Source organism: Mchenga conophoros, linkage group LG19, assembly GCF_057382185.1.
Source record: "Mchenga conophoros isolate Kocher_MC1m ecotype Shallow Benthic linkage group LG19, M_conophoros_male_GT1.1, whole genome shotgun sequence".
NCBI classification, from domain to species: Eukaryota; Metazoa; Chordata; class Actinopteri; order Cichliformes; family Cichlidae; genus Mchenga; species Mchenga conophoros.
Window position 1 is genome coordinate 5,791,009 of NC_140544.1, and position 24,306 is coordinate 5,815,314.

The 24,306-nt window shown below is 41.2% G+C and overlaps 1 protein-coding gene across 2 annotated transcripts in view; it reads right to left on the reverse strand.

The window, feature by feature from the left end:
• Nucleotides 1-24,306, reverse strand: part of LOC146551536 (protein jagged-2-like) — a 49,816-nt gene that overhangs the window by 22,568 nt on the left and 2,942 nt on the right. For both annotated transcript variants that reach the window (XM_085256321.1, XM_085256320.1), the window contains exons 3-5: nucleotides 9,029-9,086; nucleotides 2,239-2,493; nucleotides 1,462-1,522 (exon numbers count right to left, since the gene is read on the reverse strand). In XM_085256321.1, the coding sequence (XP_085112447.1) occupies nucleotides 1,462-1,522; nucleotides 2,239-2,493; nucleotides 9,029-9,086 (374 nt within the window). The remainder of the gene's footprint in view (nucleotides 1-1,461; nucleotides 1,523-2,238; nucleotides 2,494-9,028; nucleotides 9,087-24,306) is intronic.

Below are 24,306 nucleotides of genomic sequence, written 5' to 3' on the forward strand. Positions count from 1 at the left end.
GCTTCATCAGCCTTTTTTGAATGCTTGTTGCTTTAAGCAAAAACACTGTAGCTAGTGTAGAAGTACTGGTCTAATACTTTTCATGAACACACGGGAGCCATGAAATACAATTTGTTTTGGAGCAGTAGCATCTCTGATTTGTTGTATTTGGTATCTCATAGAACATTCATCCAATGAATTATCAAGGCTAAATTACTCAGGTAAAGTACAGCCAATCGCTAGACAACAGTGTGTGTTCTCCAACTGGTTTAAAAATGTTTTCTGAGAGTTGCTGGTAGTTGGAGAAAATGAAATTGGTCACATGTATATATATACAACCTCCTTGTGATTGGTTTGGTCAGTAGCAGGTTGTCACGTATACCGTACATGAAAAATGGTCTCCTCAAGGTAAAAATTCAACCCACAACTTTTTAAACTTGTGGTCAGCCAAATCTTTTACTTTGAAGATGATCATTGTTCACTTTCTTTTTTTATGAGATTGAGGTATGCAGACAAATCGACATCTTTCAAGAAACTGACGTGTGACTGCGTCTGTTAGTGACCAGCAATCTGCCACAAGAACCACTCAGAAAAATACATTTTTTTTCTCCTAGTGACTCAAGATTGTCAGGGGGTCGATGACATGTCCCTTAGCCTGTGTCAACCAAAGCATAATGAAGGTTATCTGTAGTGAGGTAAGTTCTCTTGGTTTTGACACGTAAAATGTCATTTAAGTAATTGGTATTTCTTATTTCATGTACTTTGTGTTGTTTGTGTAAATGGACTTCATTACCTTATTATATATTTATATTCGAGGTACTCACAGACTATGTATTGACCTATAATTTGAGTTACCATGAGCAACCAGTGACACTGCCCTCAATGCCCCCTGTCTTTATCCCCGCTTGCTGTCTGTAGCTTTGTGCGCGGAATCCACACTTCCTAACATAAGAGTGCCAGCCATAACAAGATCCAGGATAGGAAGAGGTGATGTGGGCTCCAGACACTGGAAGAGGGTGGTGGAGGGAAGGGACTGCGGGGAGGTACGGTGCCTCTCTGTTGCTGGAGAAGGATGAGGAAGGAAACATGGAAGAAAAAACAAAAAAAAACAGGCTGCTTTCTCTCTTTCTGTGTGCGGGCAAGAGCAGGCCAGCTTTAGAACAGGAAGCAGAACAATAGCTTCTGGATCAGAGTGGAGCTGAGGGATGGAGGTGGAGGAATGGGGGGCAATGCATCAGACTGGGATGGGGGAGTTAAGAGTGATGCGGGGTTAGGCTGCTTGGTATGTTATTAACAACCCCCTCACCCACTCACCACTCTGTTGTGTCAGGACTGTTATTCTCATTAACTCCCTATGTGTTGGAGGTGGTGGTGGTGGTGATGGGGTTTCCATCCAAACAAGAACATATTTTCCATCACTTGACAACAATGCCGTAAGAGAAACAAAGAGGTGCATGAAAAAAAAAACTAGAGGTGACTTACTTGCATTCTCCTGGCACATTACAAATCCCGTGGATGGGGCTGCAGCCTTGTTTGCAGATGGCTTTTGAGAAGGAAAAGAGAAAACGACATGTATGGATTTGTCCAAAAATTGTGAAAAACTCTTTTATTTAAAAGCATAATAAAGCTAACATAAAGCATTTGAATTCTTTTGAGCTTTCAGTCATTAAAATGTCCTTCCTTAGCCCTCCCTGCTCGTGAAAATGCAGAGAAACTGTTGTGACAATAGATGGATGAACTGTCAAGACAGCTGAAGGTGCCTTCAGCAATGGCAGGAATTTCCAGACATTCTTCACATTCTTGCAAAGTGACATTTGACACGAATTTCCGTGAACTTCTGAATTTCATCCAAAAAGGGCAATAAGGAAGGAAAAACTGAGGATCCACGTGATCACAGTAAGCTTGGATGAGGAGTGTTTATTTGAACCTGGCTGCTTTTGGCTTTCCAAAAGTGGTAAGTAATTAAAAAAAAACATTTAAAAACAAAGTGGAAAATGATGCCAATGAGAGCTTCTAAAAGACAGTTTTGATTCATTGCACATATACCAGTACTCCCCCATAAAAAGTGCTGCGATTTCACTATGAAATAGTGAGAAATAGATACATTATTAACTGGTTATGACACTGAAGATTTAAGGTTTAGATTGTATTATTTAGTTAATTATTAGTTAAGGATTAATTATTTTTATTTTCTTGTTAACATTATTACATGGTAGATTGTGTTACTGTTTGCACTTTGACTGATATATTTTTTCCTACCTTTGTTGCAGTCAGGCCCTGTCCAGCCCTCCATACATTCTTGGTTTCCAGTTTGGTCGCACACATAATGGCCGAAGTAGTCATTGCGTGGACGGCATACTTTATTGCATTTGGTGCCATAGTAGTTTTCATCACAGCGCACACGGATGGTGTAGCCAATACTAGCAATCAAAGTTTTATATTCCACCACTTGTTTCTCCTCTCCAGGGTTAATCATTCCTCTGTGGATGCTGCGCACTATCAGTAGCTCATCATCTGGACAAAGCAAAAACAGATGATACAGAAACAGATGTTAAAAAAATGCTATGACAAATTATGCTTGTTATTTACTCAGTGGACAATTTTTCCTTTTAACTAAAAAAAACCTGCAGCTCATGGAAACAACGTCAGTCGATTTTCACAGGGTTATCTCTCCCAGCTTTTTAGGTCAATATAGCTGGTTGCCAACTGCATAGCAATGGAAGGTTCACAATACTGAACGATGAATTCTTGAGGCCCCAGTGCAGAGCCCTGTGGTACTCCGTGACTAACTTTCCTGTCGCTAAACTGGCTAAAATCAAGTGCCGTCATTAGTGCTGTTTATAATGTGCACTAATTCCTGACAGATTATCTTTGCTACAGTCACAACTTGTACTGTGAAAAAATCCAAAGCCTGTCAACTGGTGATGCAGTTCAAATTTTGCCTCACATGGTATACGTGGACAGACTTCCTTTCGCAGTCTAGGAAAAGTTGAAGTAGTGATTCATTTTCATGTATACAGAAAAAGAACAAAAAACACAGAAATGCTCAAAAGATCTGATGTTTTGAGGTGTAACCTCTGGTCAAGCTTCACTCTGTTCTATCAAGAATGTGGTAAAAGAAAAAATAAAAGTTGAGGAAAAAGAGTGAAAGAATCGGAAAATTAAGCAAGCACAAGCGAGGTCTGCGAGGGCTTGATAACCGAAATGCTTTTTCAGTTTTCCTGCTTGGTGAAATGCTTTTCAGGCCCCCTCCTCTCCTGCCACCCACTTTCAGGATATCCAGCTCGACTTCATCGGAGCCAGGCCGGAAATAATAAGAGACGGGGAACAGGCAAGGAAGGGCGACATAGGAAAGGCCCTTTAGCTCGTTCTCAAGGAACAGAAGCACCACGACCCAGCAGGCTTCTCTGCATTCTCATGTTTTTAGAGAGTGACAAGGTGGAGATGGACTGAAAGACTCGTTTTTCTCTCCTGGCTCATAAGCTAAATGCTGACAATGCTATTAATGATATGTTTCCATTATAACTTGGGTTGCCTTTAGTTTAGCAAAACTTTTCCTTCCAAAAATGCAAATTATCTATGCAAAAAACAAAAAGCCCCAGAGATAGGACTACACCTTAATGTTTGATTCAGATTTTCATTCAGTAAGTAAGCATTGAGTTTTCCTTTTTGGAATAGGGATGTGGTTGGCTTTTTTTTATACATGTTTCGAGATCTATATAGTCATCTAAGCTGTCTCAGCTCAAGTGTCAGACACTCTTGAAACTCACGCTCAGTTCATGTCATTGTTGCTAGCTTAGAATGCAATGTATTTTTTTTTAAGTTGTGATGAGTCATGGGTAGATCTGAGCTGAGAAACCCCTTTTAGCCTATATGTGACATTATTTACAAAAAGGAACATTGTGTTGCAATAAATAAGCTCCGAGACTAAAGACTGAGACCATAAACTCATCAGGGGAGTGTTTACTCAGGTCACACATCAAGTGAGCAGTGGGGTAATTTTCTCATAGTTTTAACTTACAATCAGAGGCAGCAAAGGTGACACCCCCTGCTGGCCTTTAAAAGTAATGCACATTTAAAGCATTCCCATACTGACTTTAGATTACAGCAGGAAGGCATGTCCACCTTTACATTACTGGATTTAGCCACTTTTCACACCTCTTTAGTCATGGCAGAAGAATAAGACTGTGAAGTTGTGTTTATAAAATAACTTTTTAAAAAATATTTATGGTCAATAGTTATGGTAATATAATACCTTAAATATATTTGTGAACAACATTTACCCTACAATAGCTCAACTTCCTAAGTTAGACAGTGTAGAAAAATGACTGAAAAGCTAAAAGACCTAGAATCCATTTTCACACTGTCCTGATTTACTGAGGCTCACTGTGAGTTAACACACTGCCACAGATTTCAGTCCCACACCCACCACCTGAAACACCCAGGCACTCACTCACTGCTGTTCATCTCCAGCAATTAGATATAAAAATATAGACCAATCATGAGCTCCCTCTGTAGTGGAGGAGACACACTAAGAGGGGCCGTTGTTACTAGGGAGAGCAGGCGAGGGAAGGCCATTTAAAAACCAGCTTATATAAACAACGAGGGGCTTCAGATCCGAGCAGCTGATCATGTCAAGAGCAGCACGATTGTCTTTGCTTTCAAAGAGAGGAATTAATTTTAAAAATGTAGAGTGATGGCTTTGTCCAACAGTTTCAGTTGTCAGGCAATGTGCGACACAGTTCATGGGACAGGAGAGCTTTAAGAGGGGCTGGGGGTCTTTGAACTTTGACCTCTTTCTCTACCTGACATCTAGCATTTTGCAGAAGTTGTTGTTACTGTTTTTTGTTTGAGTCTGCAAAATCTACACCTGTTTCCTCACAATTTCTCCAAACCAATTGTCTGAATAAGACACGGGGTTGTGACTACAGCTGAGCTGATAACAAAAATCAGAATCAGAAAAGTTCTGCAATGTCTGTCCCAACTTTTCTTTCTTGCTTAAAGACACCAACAAACAGAACACCGAGAAAGAATGCCAGCTGAGTGACGTGACTCTTACATTCTCCAGTGAAACCATGAGCTAACTGGTTGGCAAGGAGTTACTTTCCTTTGTGAACCATCTTCCTCCAGGTGTACCACCTAACGTTTACAGCCATTTGTCATCTCCCTACCTTCTTAAGGCAACTCTAATAAACCTGTTTTTTTCCCATAAATATTAATGGAGCAGTCCTCTCATCTGAGGATTTGTTGTCACCTGCTTGGCACTACAGACAGATCTGAGTTAAATGGCAAATTAAAGGGCAAAAAATGCACTAAATCAACTCCTTCCTTTGATTGCCAAAACTTTATCATAAATTATTCGATGACAGTTAATAGTTTGGCACAACTTAGCAAAAGACTCACTGATATTTCCCATCAGTGAAGAAGCAAATCATCCATTTTTTAAAGTTGAAATCATCACTATACGTGCAGAGACCTCTGCAGGTTTCCATTACATTCAAGATTTAAAGGGGAACCTCAAAAAACCACCGTCATCTCCATTCCAGACGTGCAGCTGGCTGATGTATTTTTAATACTTTTAGGACCAAAGCTGAGCTTATCTCTAGAGAATGCTACCAGTGTTTTAGCATCATTCATACTACCACCCAATCAGTCTGACATGCATAATTCATAATTCTTCCCCAATACACCAACAATGCACCAGCTCTGATGCTCAATAACATCTCAGCCCTCTTTTCCCAAGGCTTTTCTGTTTTGCTCTGAAACAGGCGGGGGGGGGGGGGGGGGGGGGGGGGGGGGGGGGCTTCCTGAAACATAAACAACCTTTGCGAGGCCTTCTTTTTCCTGAGGCCTCTGCAACCTGCAGCCCAGGCCTGTTCATGCATACACTGAAACGCAGGCGAGGAAACTCCCCTCGTATGCTCTCAGAATATTTACCAGAAGTTGAGAGGAAAAATCGACACACTGAGACACGTCACACTTTAATGTTGTTGTTTAAGTGATGAGCTGCTGATAAAGTGTTAGATATTTTGGGAAAAGAGCAATACTTCTCTCATTACTCTGAATTAAACAAAGGTAAGCCATGTTAATTATCCCCTGACTGTGAGTCATGACAGTGGACTTACCATCGAAGACTCTGTACGAAAGCAACCAGAGTTTGTGGTTTGAATTTGGATTTTTTTTTATGATCATCAGTCTAAAAATAATCAATTCATAATGATATAAGTAGCAGAAAATAATAAAGTAATTGACTATGCTTGCTGTTTAATGAACTGTAAAATAAAAGTAATAAAAAATGTATAATAATAAAAGCTTTTATAAGATTTTAGACCATTTACAAAAATTCCACAGACCAAATCTGAAAAAGAACCAGTAGATTAATTAATCAAACCACTGTTTATTACACAATGGCCACTACAGACTGAAGTCTGGCCACCTCTCTGGCCAACCCGCATGACTAGGGCTGGCTGTGGCTCAGGAGGTTGTCCACTCATTGGAAGGGCGACCTCAGTCCCTGTACTTAAACTTAGCAGTTTGTTGAGGCTGGAAATGAAGAGGGACAGCCTAAATCATGCTCAGATTTCACCACCCCAGCAGATCCCTAACCAAACTCCAAGGACGATGCAACTGCTTTACACATGAAAAAAAAAAATACAGTACAGAGTAAACAGGGTTTGGGTTGGAAGATATTCAAAGCATTCATTTCTGGGCTCCTGGGCAAAGCTCAACTTGATTGGGACATCCCTACGTAGATTCCTATTCTTGTGCACGCCTGGGCACATGAGAACTTTCTCCTTCTCTATAATTATGCTACACTATCACTAATGTTTGCTCCACCTCCACCTGCTCCACTCTCACACACACACACAGCAGGATGCTGCAGGTTTGGGCCTGCTCTCTGACGTGCGTCGCGAAAATGTAGGAAATCCCAAAACGGAGGCAGAAAAGACAAGCGAAAGTAGGCAGATACACCGAGAAGTCAACACTTAATCCCCAAACAGCTTTGGAAAGACACTTGTGGTGGCTTCTCATTATATCATTAAATATCTATTTTTAGTTTGTCCAGTTTGACCTATAATTAAGCCCAAACTGTAAGCTTTCTCTCTTGACAGGACCCTCGACTGCTGACAGACTAACTGACAGATTCAGGACTGAAACCTATGATCATGCAATGAGACTCAGACCAACTCTGCAAGACAAGACACGGCGGTCGACACATCAGCACCTCCTGCATGCCTGACTGCCTGTCACTACCTTAGAATACACGCCTCCCCTCCCGGGATAAGTAAAGCACCCCCCTCCTGCCGCTGCACCATCACATCTAGCAAGCTAAAAAGTACTCGAATCACCGTCCACGCTGAGCCATAGCAGCCTGTCACAGTGATAACCAAGTGGCGTGCAGTAGCCAGACAGCTGCCAGGATGCTAATTAGGAGGTAGCGAAAAGTGGGGGTGGGGGTCTGCAATTAATGGCTTAACGAGGCAATGCTCTCACAGACTTAATATAGAGGAGAGGCATAAACAGCCTGGGTGACCCCGAGAAGGGTAGAGTAACACAGTTTGTGTGTACGTGTGTGGTTGATCATAGCAGTCATCTTCATTTAAATTAATGTGAAAAGGTCATTTTACCTTCAATATTAGATGCAAACAAAGCCAAAGCTGTTTGGGAATCCTCACATTATGGACGAGCACCTCCTCTCTTTTAAAGCTATGCATCCATATCCATATGCTAGTATTGCATCCCATTAAGTTTACATCTTCTCTGGCCCGAGGTTTGCTCACTTTCTTCCTTTTCTGCATTTATGTCTGATCTGCACTTACTGGCTCACCGACCTGCTAAGTGTTTACTGTCATTACTGTCTGCACGGCTATTCATGTCTCATCTGATGGCTGTGTGACCTGACTCGTCTTGAGCTTTTTTTCCTCCCCACTATCACTAAGTGTTTGTTTGTTTGGTTAACATTGTAAAATCTTGGCTTAACTATGGGAAAACCTATAAATGCTTCCATCATGAGTTAACACAAAGTTAATGTATTGAGTAAGGAGCTGTTCCTGTGGCATAAAAACATCACGTATGTAGCTAACAAAATACAGTCTGGATACGGGCTGACAACACCCAGAAAATAGGGAAAGGAGTGGTGCTACTCAGGCCTCCCTTCAGCTACACTCCTGATCTCATATAAATAAAATTGGACTGAATTTCAGCTGAATGGTTCACTCAAGGAGTTTTCTCCTCACTGCGTCTGTTCCTGCACGCGTGGAACAAAAATGAAGCTAAAGCCACTGAATCAAGGGTTCTCAAGATTTAATAATGAACTTCAAATTTAGAGTGACACATCATCTTTAATTGTTCTAATGCATCTGTTTGTGTGACGGTGGTTTATGTTAGGAACAGCCATTTTTTTGTAAGGTTTATAAGCATTTTATTGCATTTTTTCTTTATTCCTTGACACCAGCTGTGAATATTAAGAAGATTTTTATAGCTAGAACAAGAAGCTGAAAAATGAGAAGAAAAGCTCCCTTGTGGATGTACAGCAGCTCCCCAGAGCCGTCATCGACCCACATGACACACCTTGAGAACCCTGGCACTAAATGAACCGGGTCCTGAATCAACTCCGGGAAAATAAAGCCAACAACGCTAACGAAGCGTTGCCTCCTAACGTAGATTGCATCCTTCAATTAACCTTCCTCGCTATGGTGCTGGAAAACAAAGCCAAACAGAACTGAGACCAGAACTGTGTAAACAGGATACAGCTGTGTACTAAAGAAATCTGGTGCTGGCAGGCAGGTCGGTTAGAAGCTTCACAAGTAGATTTGATCTTTCCAGTTCACACTGTCTGTGCTGATGTCTTGACAATGTTCAGTGAGTTTATCATAAATGAACTGTGCATTTATGCATTTATGCCCCTTGAACCATCCAAACAAAAAGAAGTCAGCTGATAATAATTTATTTTCTTGATTATTTAAAGATTTAAAAAAGCCTAAATGTCACTCTCTCATCATTGAGATAGATGGAAACGATGGAAAGAACACTGAAAGGTGGACCTTACCATTGCTGTGTGTGCCGTTGTCCCTGTCCCACGCCTCCACTATCACAGTGAACGCTCGCTGAAACACAGAGAGGAGGAGAGACAGAGGTCATCACGGGGTGCACTAATACGGAAACATCACAATCAACTTTTCTGCTCAGACTCGTGCCCAGTTCATGATGTAGACATGGCACACGACAGTGAGTTTACACAGAAACCCAGATACGAACAGACACGGAAGACTGCTTTCAGAAACTGGCACACACACATATTTGGCACAGAAGGTGAGAAGCGGTGGGAAAATTTGTTTTGTTCCCACACTGCTGTCACTGATTACCTTCCGTGTAACCAGGGCTAGTTAAAAAGGGCAGCAACCTGATCATTCAAAAAAGAAAGCATTCACCTGGAAAGTAGCAACACACAGTTTCCATATGATCCTTTCAAGTTCAGTCAGATAGACATTCTCCTAATTACATTCTTTATATTTTTCTCTCTTTTTTTCCGGATTCTCTGGAAGGTCAGCACCCCCAGAGCTGGCAGGTTTTTGATGACTTGCCAAAAGGCGGTTAAATAGACTATATTGATCTCCAATGGGGAAATATAATTTTCTTGCCTTCTCCACTGAAATCCCCCACAGGAAACTGTGTCCCAACTTGTTTTAAATGTCTAGGTACGCATACACCGATCAGGCATAACATTATGAGTACTGACAGGTGAAGTGAATAACACTTATCATCATGGCACCTGTAGTGGTTGATGTGTTAGAAGTGAGAAAAACGGGCAAGCCTAGGGATTTCAGTCTGACGAGGGCCAAATTCCAAAGGCTAGATGATTGCTCCAAAACTGTAGCTCTTGTGGTGTGTTCCTGGTCCCCAGTGGTTAGTATTTATCACAAGTGGTCCAAAGAAGGAACAGTGGTGACCAAGAGTCTTTGATGCATGTGGTCTAAGTATAATAGTAGTATTGAGCTACTTAGATTATACACCCCCGCTAGAGTACTAAGATCATCTTCCCAGTCACTTTTGGTAAAGCCGAGATCCCAGCTGAAGACTAGAGGTGACCGAGCGTTTGCCTCCATCTGTTGTTTGGGTTTGCATGTTCAGGATGGTTACTATGCCTTTCTTTGGATTGTCTGTCATCCACAGAAATGAGGATTAAATTTGGATTTCTGTGTTAAATAATACCAGATACAGTAAATGTCACAATCTGCTGAGTGCTAAACTGCAGGTTTATGTGTATAATGCGTGTGAAAGCCCAGCATGCCTGCACACTGTGCCCTACTTTCCTGAAGAGATGGACTCCACTGTCCCACAGCAACAAACTCAAACTGTGGATTGTTTCAGGTGCAGGGCTATTTTTCCCCCCTCTCCCTTTTTTTTCACGTGCATCAGCAAACAAACCGAGATGGAGCTCGCTGTCTGTCATCTGCATGGGGCCAAGCAAGCAGCTGTGAGTTCCCATGACCCAAGTCTGACTCAGAGTGACTGAAGGCTGCAGGGAAGATTACAAGGGAGGTTACAAAGTGGCGCTAGGAGAGATTAAAGACGAAGCGCAAAAGACATGGGGTGAGGTAGAGCGCTCAGGTGCTCGGTGGTGCTTTAAACGTAATTGCGTGGTGTGAAGCTCTTTGGGTGGGTAGCTGAGAAAAGTCGTGGGTGAGACAAAAATACAAGTCAGATATTGCTCTTAGCGCTTGTTAGCACGTGTTTTTTAAATTAGTTTTTATTTTAGGATGTGTTCATAACATGCAGGTTGGCGCCACGGCGAAAACAAGTCCAGAATCGAATGCTTCGTGGCAAATAGAGTGTGACTAAATGATTAATGACGTACTTGAAAACGAATCAAAAATTCATGTTCAGTTTTGTGGATAAGTTGTTTTATGCTCAACTAGTACACTAAACGAGTGTCACTGTTTCTTTAGTCTCATGGAGCTCTATTCAAGTAAAGTCTGTCGACTAATTAAAGGGAAGAAACAAAATAATTGCAGTGAATTGGCATTATATAAGGAGAACTGATTTTTTTGATTATTCTAGAAATGAAATGTGACTATATATATTTTTTTAAATTACGCTTTTTTCCCCCTTTTTTCTTCACCCATTACATTTTTGAAGTAATCACCCCAGCACCAGGTAGACATTTTCATCTTTTTACTCTACACATCACGAACTGATTAACGTAAAAACTGCTGTATCTAATGTTAAAATCCTGGGTACATGAAAGGTAAAGCTCCTGTCTTTACCTCCCATCTCTTTACCTCTCATCTTAATTCAATGAATGCGCCTACTTTACCAATCCTAAATCTGAAAGTTGGAGCGATCTCAGGCATGCCTGCCAAATTAGCAACGCAATCAAATGTAGGAAAGTGGAAATGACATTAAACAAAGAGGTTTCGTAGCCGCAAGGTGTCTACGTAATGTCACAGAACTTCCAGAGAGAGCCAGAGGCATTCACAGGAGCATTTTCTTACAGGCTCTTTACACTCCCTCTGTGAGTGTAGGCATGTGTTACAGCATCACCACAAGGGACAGAAAGCCGCTACAGTTTTCCCAACTTTTATTTTGCAATGCAGCTATTACTACAATCGTTTGGAAGAGGATGAGCTATTCTACCCTGCGAGATAAAGACTGCAGCAGTAATATAAGCAGTCACAGTGTGAATGGATGAATGAGACATGTTGTATAGAGTCTATACGTAACCATCGCCTCTCTGGGCTCAAATATTAAAAAACAAGAAGGATTGTAAAAGAGGTAAAGTCTTCAACACCAGCGCAAATTTATTTTTACAATTTATTTTAACAAGATTAAATGTTGAGAAAAGATATTCAGCCATTGGTTTTTCAATGCTGAAGTGTTTGCTAGCACATAATCTTATAATTGCTCAGAGTTGTTCCAGTACTAATAATCCCCAAACTATGGCATCATTCTGAGGACAATCTGAGCACAAAGTGTCCAGATCATACCAGCTTCTTCTTCTTCGGTTCGTTAGATGACACAGTAGTGATTTACGAGCGCGTGAGAAGCCACAATTCTACTCTGAGTGAACACAAGTGGACATTATCATAATCAATTTTCCCCTTGTAATCAATTTTAAATGTCACAGCCACTGACTTCCAGACAGATGGGGTTTTCTCCGAACCTCAGAGCACCTTGACATGAGTGCATGTGTGTTTCTGTATAAGAGTGTTTGTCATAGACTAAAGCAGGAGGCTATGTGTGTCACCGAAGGCCAGGAGCTTGAAGATCAAAGTGTCACGTCCCTGCAGTCTGCAGTGAGACAACCTTATCTGTGTGTTTGTGTCTGTGCGTGTGTGTGTGTGTGAGAGAGAGAGACATGAGGCTTGGGAGGGGAGGAAGGGAGTGTAAGGGTGCGTTGGGAGACACTTGACACCTCCTAACCAATTTACAGGAGTCAGAGGGATTTGAGTTTTCATTAGGCGAGGAGAAACCAGCCCACTCCTCACCGCCTTCACCTGTTCAATGAATAAATTACTGCCTCACCACGGCAGGAACAGCCGCCAGCGACACACAACTCTGCTGAGAATAAACTGTACAGTCTGGAGCTGCTCGACACGCTGCAAATTATGTGTATCATACGCACTAACAAGCTTTCTTCCACTGAACTGCAGCCACTAGAAAACTTGGAGTTCTCGCTTGGATAATCGAAGTCACCCTGATTTTACTTTTCCATTCCCAGAAGGGAATTCCAACTTTTTATAAAACTGATTCAGGGAGTAAACTGAAAAAAATATGCAGTCTACAACAGCGCAGTCTCAATCGGAGTCTTTTGGAGAACCCTCTGAACGCACTCAGCAGTGTGTGTAATATTGTTGGAACAAATTAAACTGCACTACAAGCCATAAGAGAAGCTATTGTGCAGATGAAGTGGTGCCAGTACTATAAAACTAAGGCCAGAAGATCATTCACTGTTAAGAACTCCTAATAGTACTAGAGTAGGTTTGCATTATTCACAGCAATAATCAAATAAGCTGTATTTTTCTCACTGCGTATATCTGAAACAAGATGTTTTAGCTTCCTTCTCCTCTTTTTAAGCCAACTTTTTCTGATTGGCAGCTACTTGAAAACAAAATACTGCAAAAGGTGGGTGTGTCAACAAAATCTCTAATCACCATAATTCCATGGTTCGTTTGCTGTATTGGTTTCTGTGCTTTATGTCAGGTTCTGAGTGTAACTTCATATAGTTAGAGTATATAGAGTATATTTGAGCTTACATAAATGCAGCATAATTAAAAATGTATGTTACCACCTTGTCTTGTCTCCCTCGCCTCATGCCCCTCCCTGAGCCTGGTTCGTCCAGAGGTCTCTTCCTGTTAAGAGGGAGTTTTTCCTTCCCACAGTCGCCAAGTGCTCGCCCAAAGGGAGCCACCTGATTGATGGGGTTTCTCTGTATTATTACCTGTAAAGTCCCATGAGGTGACTGTTGTAGTGATTTGGCACTAAATAAATAAAATATAATAGAACAACTGAACTGAAGGATGCATTCTTATTCAGTAATACCTCAGGGGATTCATTTGGAGGCAGCAAACTGAACAGCTGAAACTAACAATTACAACTAACGACCATTTTGGCTCCAGTGGGCACCTCTAACAATCATTTAATTTACTTCCACTTTAATTTTGGAAATCCTTATAAAGGATTAGAAAAAGAAAGAAAGAAAGAAAGAAAGAAAGAAGAAAGAATATCACAGCACAAACCCTTCAGAAGAACTCAGGAGCTAAAAACAAATGTCAAAAGCCTCCATGTGTGAACAGTCAAATAAATTAAAAGCAGAGTGCAGTAATGTAAAATTAATACCACAAGGATGTTGCATAAAAGATGTGCAACAACAATTTTTGAAAAACTTCCACAGTCACAGGTGGAGCATAATGACGAGGAATGTTCTTTGAACTGAAACTCACAACAGCCAGGAATTGTTCACGGCAAAAGGAGTAAAAAAAAATCCAGAGACCCAATTAACAACTTTTCCAGAGTTGTGATCTGAGGAAGAAGAAAAAAAATAAAAGCAGCAGCAACACCTGTCACGTCACACCTGTTAGTCTATTGACATGAATAAAACATGTTGCTCCCGGCAGAGAGGGGCTCGGATGGTTAATTTAGCACGTTATTAACAGAACGAGCCCAGCACCCCTCCACCCACTACCACCTCTTCTCTCTAAGGAGGCCTCAATGTGCCAACCCTCCCCGAGGAGGCCTCGTTCAGACAGCAAATCTAATCAAAGCTAATCTAATCAGGTCTTTATACTGGAGCTGCAGAATGGTGAAATGACCCAATTCACTTTTCCCACACCAAACGCGTGAAAAGCTATTTCTGTCGCTCCAGGTCACGCCGCCTCCTCCGGCAACAGAGAGGAATTCTGTGAATTTGCCTTTCATACTGAATCAATAGCACGTATGTCTGAGGGAGAAAATACCACCTTAAATCCATTAGTTAGTCCTAAGTGATATAACTAAGAAAGAAATTTGACTCTCTCTAATCATACCTCTACAGTAAGGTTATACGATGCTTCTCCAAATTTCCACTGAACGCTGAAAGTCAGAGCATGTACAGAGATAAAAATCTGAGTTTTTATTACCACCTCATCAAACCATCAGAAGCTGCCGCTGGCTGCACTTACTCAGCCACTGTGCATGTACATCTGTGTATCACAACCACAAGTGGGGGACTCTGATGTTTTCTCATGTTTTACTGCATTATCTCGGAGTACTAGCACAATCGCTCGTCTCTTAACTTGTGATCTTGGAGGAGCACAATAGGTATCTGTGCATCCGAGTCTGGATGCAGTCTGTAGAGTGAGTATGAGTGAAATTTCAATTGTGCAGATTCTCCAAACTTTGCACTGATTTATTGTAAGGAGTGTGTCTGTGATTAGCTCAAATGCTTGGCTGAAGCTACTGATTTGATTTGTAAACTCAGTGAAGTGCTGGAAAAGACCAGAGAGAGAGAGCCAAATTCAGACCAACCATGGCCGTAAAAGTCCACAGTGGCTCACTGAACAAATCCACTGGGTTTACTTATTTTTTTATTTATTACAACCTACTGATTTCCGAAGTGAGCTGAAGCGAAATATAAGTGTGTAGGTACTGTGGTGGGTTCCTTGGGTAATGTGCAGTTCTAGATGTGTAAGTGGCAGCAGGCTATTTTCAGAGCAAAGCTAAGCTAACACGTCGAAGACAAACAAGAACAGCTTGAGAAAAGTTGAATTTTATACAAATATTGTAATATCAGATACAGAGAGAAAAGAAACGGCACACATGTATCCATACAGCGTGAAGAAAAGCTGGAAAGATGAGTTTACTTTGCTGATGGACAGACAATTTGTTAATTATATGATGACTCCTTAATCACATTTAATGATGCCAAATGCTTGTATGCTATAGCTTCTCCAACATGAGGTCTCGCAGCTTGTTGTTAGGTGACAAATCTGAAACAAAGGCTGAAATCTCAACACAAATGTCCACCATACAGAATCATAATTCACAATGTCCAGTGGCCATGTGCAGCAGTTAATACCCAGTTAAACGATGCTAGTCTGGTGAAAGCTATACTGTTCAAAGATTGTTCAGGAAACTGAACTGGAACTGCATAAAAGTCATCCAAAGACATAGACCAAAACATCCAGGTGTGCACAAAAACAGCCAGTGAGGCAGTCAAGAACAATGTTTATTATCGTAACTTTGTTGTCTGCAAGATCTCTCAAAACTATGTCAGAACAACTGAACTGATTCTAATGTAAAAACTGCAAATAAACAATACACTATTTCCCCTTGAATCATACTCACAGCAAACCTCTTGGCTATGAGGGGAAAACTCCCGACTCAGCACAGGCACACACACCTGGGGCTGCGACCCGGCCAGTTAGCCAGCCAATTTCAACTGACCTGTGTGTTTAACCAACTGTGATCAAGCAGCCTGTGGCAAGAACAATATTTTTTTCAGTTCTTTTTACTTTCTTTATCAGCCCTCTAAAGATAAGCTGACGTATGATATAAATCCTAGCTTTGTAAGTCTGAGTTATTCCCTTTCTGTTTACACAAGACACACAACTGGAAATACCTGCAACTCATTTTTTCATGTTCTGACATTTACATACTAAACCACAAACTGATTTAACAAAGAATTCACTGATCTTTTTTCATTTCCTTTAATCTCCACCTGCAGTTTGAAAGTTGGAAATTGCCGAGACTTACAGTAATACCTCTGATACGTACAGTAGGATTAATAATAATGAGGACTAGAAGTGAAAGAAGTGATAATGAGCAGTATGGAGGTGCTACCCTGACTTCATCCCAGAGTCCAAAGACACATTTGCTGAATATATATTTATGAATAGCATATTCAGCACTTCCAGATGCTCTAATGCTGACAATTTGCCCAACACAGCTGTCCTCCTAGATCTCTGTTTCGCCTTCTCTCCACTTGTCTTGTTAACTCAATATCCAGGGACAATAGCTGAGGTATAAAGTCATTGTTCCTGCTGAAAGGTGCGGTGACAAAGAGGTTAAAGCAGGCCTCATTTCCACAGCTCCACTGGGAAAGCGATATTCACGCCATGGGAAAATCCTGACCGAGTCCTTCAATAGTGGCCCACCTTAGCACAGATGTGACAAATAAACGGTCCACCTGCCCTTTGCTGCAAACACAAATAATGTTTTTTAACATGTGGACAAGGTGGGGGCAGTTAGGTAATGTTAGGTCTAAATGCTGTTTTAAATGAACTTCTTCAATGGTAGATAAACTTTAAGTGGTATGAGAGCACGTTGGGTTCAGAGTTGCACATTTATGCCAACACAGGATTAATTTTAGTGCATTTAAAAAGAACTAAACTCCTTTTAAAGTGTTCTAATGGGCATCTATAGTTTCAAGATTTCTCAAGCAAACTACACTGATGATGACAAGCTTGTGGAGCTGCTAAAAGCTACAGGACAAGTGGATGAGTGGAGCTTCATCTCTATCAATAAAAAGTGACAAGAAACAAGAGAAGCAAATAAAAAATACCTCAAAAGTCAGAGAAGGATGGAAAAGAAGGTAGAATAAATAGGGCCCTTAATCCATCATTTCTCTCATTTCTCACTCACATACTGATGCTCGCTCGTGCTTCACTATGTGGCCAACTGGCTAAAACTTTGGTGTAACCTTCTAATGCCCAGCTACGTCTGATAAAGTACAATAGGAGTAGAAATGTCACATTTCTTTACAACGTCAGTTTTAAGTTGCCTTACAATGTAAGACAAAGACATCACAGGCACTTTTTATAGATTCGATCTGGGACTTTAAGTTAAACACAACACATTTAAATGTCTGTTAATCTTATAAGCATACCGGGTTAATAACATTTGCTTTGTTTGATCAGCTTTAAATGACTAATATCAGACATGACAACCTTACACTTTGATCCTTTACATGGAAAAGGAGAAAGGTAGATTAAGTTTAGTTACATTATAGCGCTTCAGAGAGTATTTCACGGGTTTCTCCATGAAGGGGAGGTTGGGCAATAGAGATTATTGGCAGAGATTTGGGTCCCACATGAGTTGAGAAACCCTGCTGAACCTTCACCCAATCCCTCTGGAGAGGCCAGTTACAACAGGCTGCACAGTATCCACGTTTCAGGGGGATACAGAGGACGAAGAGGGACTTGTAGTAAGATGTGTAAAGGCCCATTTCTATGAGTTTCTCTCCAGTTTTATTACTTCAGCCGAATGACGAGTAAGGGTAAGGTCAGGGTTTGTTCATGCTGTATATCTTTGCAGTGGTTTACTTGAACTCTAGTGTGTTTATTCCTTTCGTTCGCTTCATTTTTCCACAAAAAGAATGACAGTCGTGTCAGGAAGTCTAACTCCTACTTCATGTGCTCTTTACTGGAGTAAACTCTAAAAAAGAAGATCTACCAACAAGTGTGTCACTCTAGTGTAAGTATAAACTACAAAATCCTGCAAACAACTAAAAAAAAAATCCTTATAAGATGAGGATTAAGATTTGATTATGCTTGTTGAATTGCTGACCTTGTGCATGAAAGAATTCCAAAACTTCTCTCCGTGTCATTTTAGTTCATCAGCTGGTTCACAGCATGAACCTAAATGAGCCAAATACAAAAATAAAATAATGCAATGATCCTTTCCCAGTCTGTTTTTGGACAAAGAAAAAGCAAACCTCAGGTGAACGCTGAACCCTGAAAACAAAACAAACTAACCAAAGCCAAAAACCTTTTAACTAACACAATATGTAGTTGGAGGGTGTTCTCCTGGTAGGTACCCTGTGAGAGAAAGAGGGAGATGGATAAAATAAACATGGGATTGATGGGAGATTTTGGGAGGTAAATAAATAGTGGAACAAAGGAAGGTTTGGCCATCACACAAAATCGCTTTCTCTTTTCCATCCCGCCTTATGTCCTCTTCATCCCATCATAATGTCTCTCCCTGTACCCACATCTAACTGCGCTCTATCAGCCCTGTCAGCAAAACTGGAGAGTCGAGTGGGAAATTAAGCTGCTCTGTGTGTATATGCCTCTAACATGTTGTTTTTATCACCCCTGCTCACCTCAGTGTTCATAATCCATATACTACTTCATGTCTGCCTCACCAAAACACACACGTTATGAATTTAACACAATTAGAATGCTGGAAAGTCACTTATATGACCGTGTGACCGAGCACCAAATCACAACATCAGTCACCTCAATGCATCAAGGCACTTTATATTGTAAGCTATACTAATGCAGACAAAACCTCAACAATCAAACAACCCCCTTTGAGCAAGCACATGGTGACAGTGGGAAGGAAAAAGTGCATTTTAACAGGAAGAAAATCTCTGGCAGAACCAGGCTAAGAGAGGGAGTGGCCATCTGCTGCAACCGGTCAAGGATGAAGGGAGAAAGACATACGACACTGTAATGCAATAGTATTAACCTGCTGTGTTATTTATGATGTGAAATGTCAATTACAAACCATGTAAAGCATTCTGTGTAGTTTTATCGTGACTAAATTCTATTCACGTTTTGCTTTAGAAAGTAGCAAGCTAAAAAAAAATTTGTATTTACTTTAAAAAGTTTGAATTAATGATGTAAACCCATTTATATCACCACAGCCTAATAAGTGCAGAAACACAAACCCGCCCCCGCAGACACACAAGTCACACATAAAATCAAATCCATCCACAGCATGTGCATCAATCAGCTGACCAGGCAGAGCAGCTAACAACACATTTCCATGCCTCTGACCAGAAACAGGTCATCTGACATCAAACCAGCGTGGGAAAGATGAGCAGATCCACTGTGAGTGCAGTTAACATCACGTAACAGAGCCTCACCATGATCACGCTGCAGGCTTTTAGGCTTATTAAACACAAACTAAGAGAAGCAGCAGGCTGGAGACCGCAGACTATCATTTCTATTTTGTGAGCGGCTGCGTTTTCTGAAATCTGCATCCATGACTAAAAGCTTGCTTTCTAAAACTGCTTACTAGCACTCTGGTGGACACAGCCAATAAAGCTGGTTCAAACTGTTGCATGCAAGTAACTAATTTTGCAGGATGTTGTTCAAAAGCATTTTAATCCAGGAAATGAGCAACCAGTCTTAACTCTAAATACTTCATCTTTTTTGTAGTTCCTGTGTAGTTTCAAAACACTCTCTCCACCAAAAACCAGTCATTTACGTCAGCCTGCGCCAAACTAAACAACTGCATAATCCTTACATTCAACATAGATGTACCTCCATATTCTTTAAAAATTATATACGTATGATGATCACTCAGAAATACAATCAAACTTTATTTAAAAAGCAGACACTAGCTTTCTAAATTCCTTCTCTCCTGTAAACTGTGTTAACGTGAAATGCAAGGAGAATACTTCAGTAAGCTGACACCAGAATTCTGGCTTTGTGACCACACTGCCCACCTGTAACACCAGGTAGTCAGCTTCATGTGCTTTTGCATCATGTGTCTTTTCATTCAGCTTCCCTAACCAGACCAACCCTACACCTCTGTCCCTTTGGGCTTCACATCCTCCTAACCAATACCCAAACCTAATCAACCATAAAAGTATCAGCAAACAGGAAAGAGCTCCCTGATGGAAGAGACAGAGACTGCGCCAAGGACGCACTCGGCAAATGAGCCAAACGAGCCTACCGCTGGCAGTGGCAGCATCGAGGACACAACCGAGGAAGGCAGCAACTCGCTGTCATCCAACATTACACTTTGTGATTGCTCACTGATACTCCTCCGAGAGACGTGATCTTACACGACGTGTGCTGTAATCATAGCCTGCTTTCCTAATGCAATTCGCTAAAACATTTATCCGAGGAGGAGGAGGGGGAGCAGGAGGTCTCTGAACAACAGCTGTTCCACCTCTGTCCCTTAGCTCCACCAGGCTGAGGGCGGGGAGGGGGTATTCTGGCAAAAGATGGGGCAGGCAGGAGGGGGGGGAAAAAAGCGGGCTATGAAACTGAAGGAGTACTCACCCTAGATCCCTGATTTACTCACAGAGGGGTGAGAGAAGGACAGCAGCTCTAAAAATACCCCCATAAGGAGAGAGGGAGAAGGAGATGGAGGGCCGGAGGAAGGTTTGGGTACGAGTGGAGCGGCAGAGAAGGAATAAGAGAAGAAGTAAATGTTTGTTTTTGCTTCAGTCACTATAAAAAAAACAACTAAAAGAAAGCAACATCTTAAAAGACCGCATCCTAAAAATACACCTCCCTTGTGGCAAAACCTCAGAATTTTGAAAGGGGGCCCATTCTTCCCTTCTACCTCCCTTTGCCCCATCATCACTACTTCCTTCATTCTATCGACCAATCCCTCCCCCCCCCTCTCTTCTCTAATGAAAGAACATGTCATTGAAGGCCCCAAAAGCCAGAGGGGTTAAAATGAAGGAGAAATGATTGGCAAAGGAAGAGAGGGCAGAACAATGTCCTTTTTTTGCAGCTAATTTATGTCAGGACCAGTGGCCCAGATACAGAGGTCAGCCAATGGAGTCTACTATAGCAGCACCACAGGCTACAGGCCACAGCCTCATACATGTGTTCATCCTTTTGACAACAAATTTTACACGCATACGACACATATTTGGGATCTTAAACAGAGTTTTCCTCAAAAATAAAACTAATCCCAGGTGAGAAAAGGCTACATAACTACATTAATATGTTTTAGAAATAGAGTTTTCATCACTTTGCAAAAACTGACTGAAGAAGGTAGGACAGTAGTTCCATGAAATTGATGCTGCAAAAAGGTTTACCAATATCAATACCAACCCTGGTATTGGTATCGGATCAATACTTTGTTTCTCTCCTCTGAGTTCACTATTGTGTCACCAAACCTCAAACATGCACTATAAAGACTGTCTGAACCCTTTTGTGTTGACTGTCGTGTCTATTTTATTCATAGCATTTTGCTATAATCATTTAGTTTATTCTCCTCACCGGTTGAGTCATTTCCATCACTTCTAAGTGTCCGACAAGATTTGGGAAACAAGGCCAAAGTTTACACAGTAATCATTCAGGTGTTCCTGATCTGGAGGTTTGAGATGACTGAAGTTGTGGTGCACGTGCTGTAACTGTCTTTAACCAGGAATCTGAATATTTATAACTTTCAAGCTGAAAGAAACAGTTGCTTAGAGTTGGTATTATCTGGGATATCACAAACGGTTACATGCAATGGCCTCTCTTTTTCTTTTTAGCTGCTTTTCTCTCCTGATTATTATTTTAAATGATGTCTGTCTGTGGATTTTACAGTGTTGCCGGGTAGAAAGAAGACACTCAAAGACATCATTTTTGATTCCAGGCATCTTTTCTTTCTTTTTTTTTCAATTATCTTACATTACATGATTAATCAGTTACTCCCAAATAATCAACATGATGACGCTGTACATATAAAACCAGCTCACTCAACACTGTTAACTTTATGGAGCACTGCTTTAAAATGTGAAATGCTATTTATTTCTAACTATTTGTTTTACAAGCCTTCAACTGCTGCGACTTTGACATCCTCATCAGAAGAAGCTGCTGAATGCTGATACCCTCCTTCTTTATGCTGCTCTCTCTCTCTCTCTCACACACACACACACACACACACACACACACACACACACACACACACACACACACACACACACACACACCTCTATCTGCTGTCTGTCAGATAGCAGAAAACAGCAACCCCACACATGACGAGTGAAACAATGACCCAATAATGGGTAGAGCATGAACCTGAGAGGCGGCGAGGTAAAGGCATCCCCCAGCCCCGATTGACCGGAGGATGTTCACTTGTTTGAGTAGAAGGTGACACTGATATCCACCGCCTGTGTCACACACAACTTAGTGGTAACCGAATCTGCCTGCAAGGCCCCAACTTACTACTTCCATCTTCCCCTCTGCTGACAGCTGACCATGGGGAGTGATGAATGGGAAGGTCTTGCTGCCAACCCAAGCACACAAAGAACCCGATATGTACATTTTGACATGAACAGATGCACGGGGACTCATCCCCCCCCCCCCCCCCCCCCCCCACACACACACACACACACACAGTCATTCATAAAAGTAATTTCATGTTTTTATTTTTTCTTGCAAAATATTATTTTTGAATTCTACCAAACACCCACCACATGATCCTAAAAGTTCAAAGCTATGTATTAACGTAAATCTTTTAAAAATCAAAAAGATTAGGTACACCGTTGTACACTGAAAAACTGCAACAGTAATCTGCTGACAGATGAAACGGATACCGCTGACTAGAGCTGGGCGATATGAGATTTTTTCATATCACGATATGTTTTTTTCATTTCAGGCGATAACGATATCTATCACGATATAAGCCAAATAACTATATTTGTAAGATTTAAATGTGCCGTTGCTCACAAGTAAAATGTGAAATAATCAGCAGCTTGTTTTGATTTAAATATTTATTTCCCATAATAAGTTCAACAGGGTAGATGTACTTAAGGAACATGAGACTTTTTCAGATAAATAAAGGCAAATATTGCAAACTACACAAAAGGCAGCCGCTAAAGCGTTTAAGTTTCAAAATAGAACAAACGAAACAGACTAAATTGTCAATTCCACTTAGAAACAAAATATTAATTCTAAAAATAAATCTTAGTTTGTTTTACAGAAGAACAGACAAAACTGACTAACTTTTGTCAATATCAAATAAACTGAGAACTAAAAGGAAATTCTCAATCTCTCCTTGTTGTATAGCTTAGCTTTTCAAACAGTTTTAACAGTTACTTTAGTCTGACAAAAGCCGAATGACGAATTAGCGCTTCCAGTCAGAGACTGAGGCTACGTCCACACGTACACGGGTATTTTTGAAAACAGAGATTTTCCGTTTTCTTTTTAAAAAATAATCCCGTCCACACATAAAGGCAGAAATGAAGGAAAACGCTGCTATGAACATGCCAAAGCAGCAGGTGGCGCTAGATTCCTAACCATGCAGAAATGTTGGCCAATCAGAAGTCTAGAAGCCTCGGTGGGAAAAAGTAAACAAAGCTGGGGCATAGAAGCAGAACCGAGTCGTATGTGTGGAGGGACAGTAACTGTGTGTATATGTAAGCATTTAAACACTGCAGAGAGTAGAATTAACAGTATTGTAGAAATTCATTTCACCGAAACAATAACGTGGCGCACAGTGTGACGCATGCACCAGTTTATTGTATTTCCAGACTTGTTTTCGGCACAATTTACAGTGCACGCTACTCTGTTTTTTGTCAGACTTGAAATAGCCGAAATACCGTCACGCTACGGAACTTCTTTGGCTCTTCCGTTCGACAATCTCTCCGGCATTGGAACCATCATCTGTTTTCTCTTCGGTCACGCTCGGTTGATTTTTCTAGTCGGCACACTCATTTCCTCCATTACCCGCTGGCTGCTTCCCAAACAAACACACGTGCGGCTTGGCACTTGTGCTGTACGTAACAAGTCACGCGACGTGACGCTGCGGCTGTGATTGGTTCGGCTCTGCGCTACTTAATTTGGATTGGCTGACCTTTTTTTTTTTTTTTTTTTTAAGAGGACAAGAGCGGTGAGGTCTATCGCGATAGCTTAATTTCTCTATCGAGTAAAAGTTATATCGCGATACATATCGTTATCGTTCTATCGCCCAGCTCTACCGCTGACCGTTTTGTTACAATGAAATGTTCTGCTGGAAAATCTTGGGTCTTGTGTGGATGCCACCCACCGAAAAGCAGCTCCATCCTGTAGGACAGTGCACCGGGCCACACCTCAAAAACTCCTCAGAACAACCAAAGAAAGTTCAAATCAAACACAGACTACAGATCCCATTTCCCAGTGGAATAAGTCT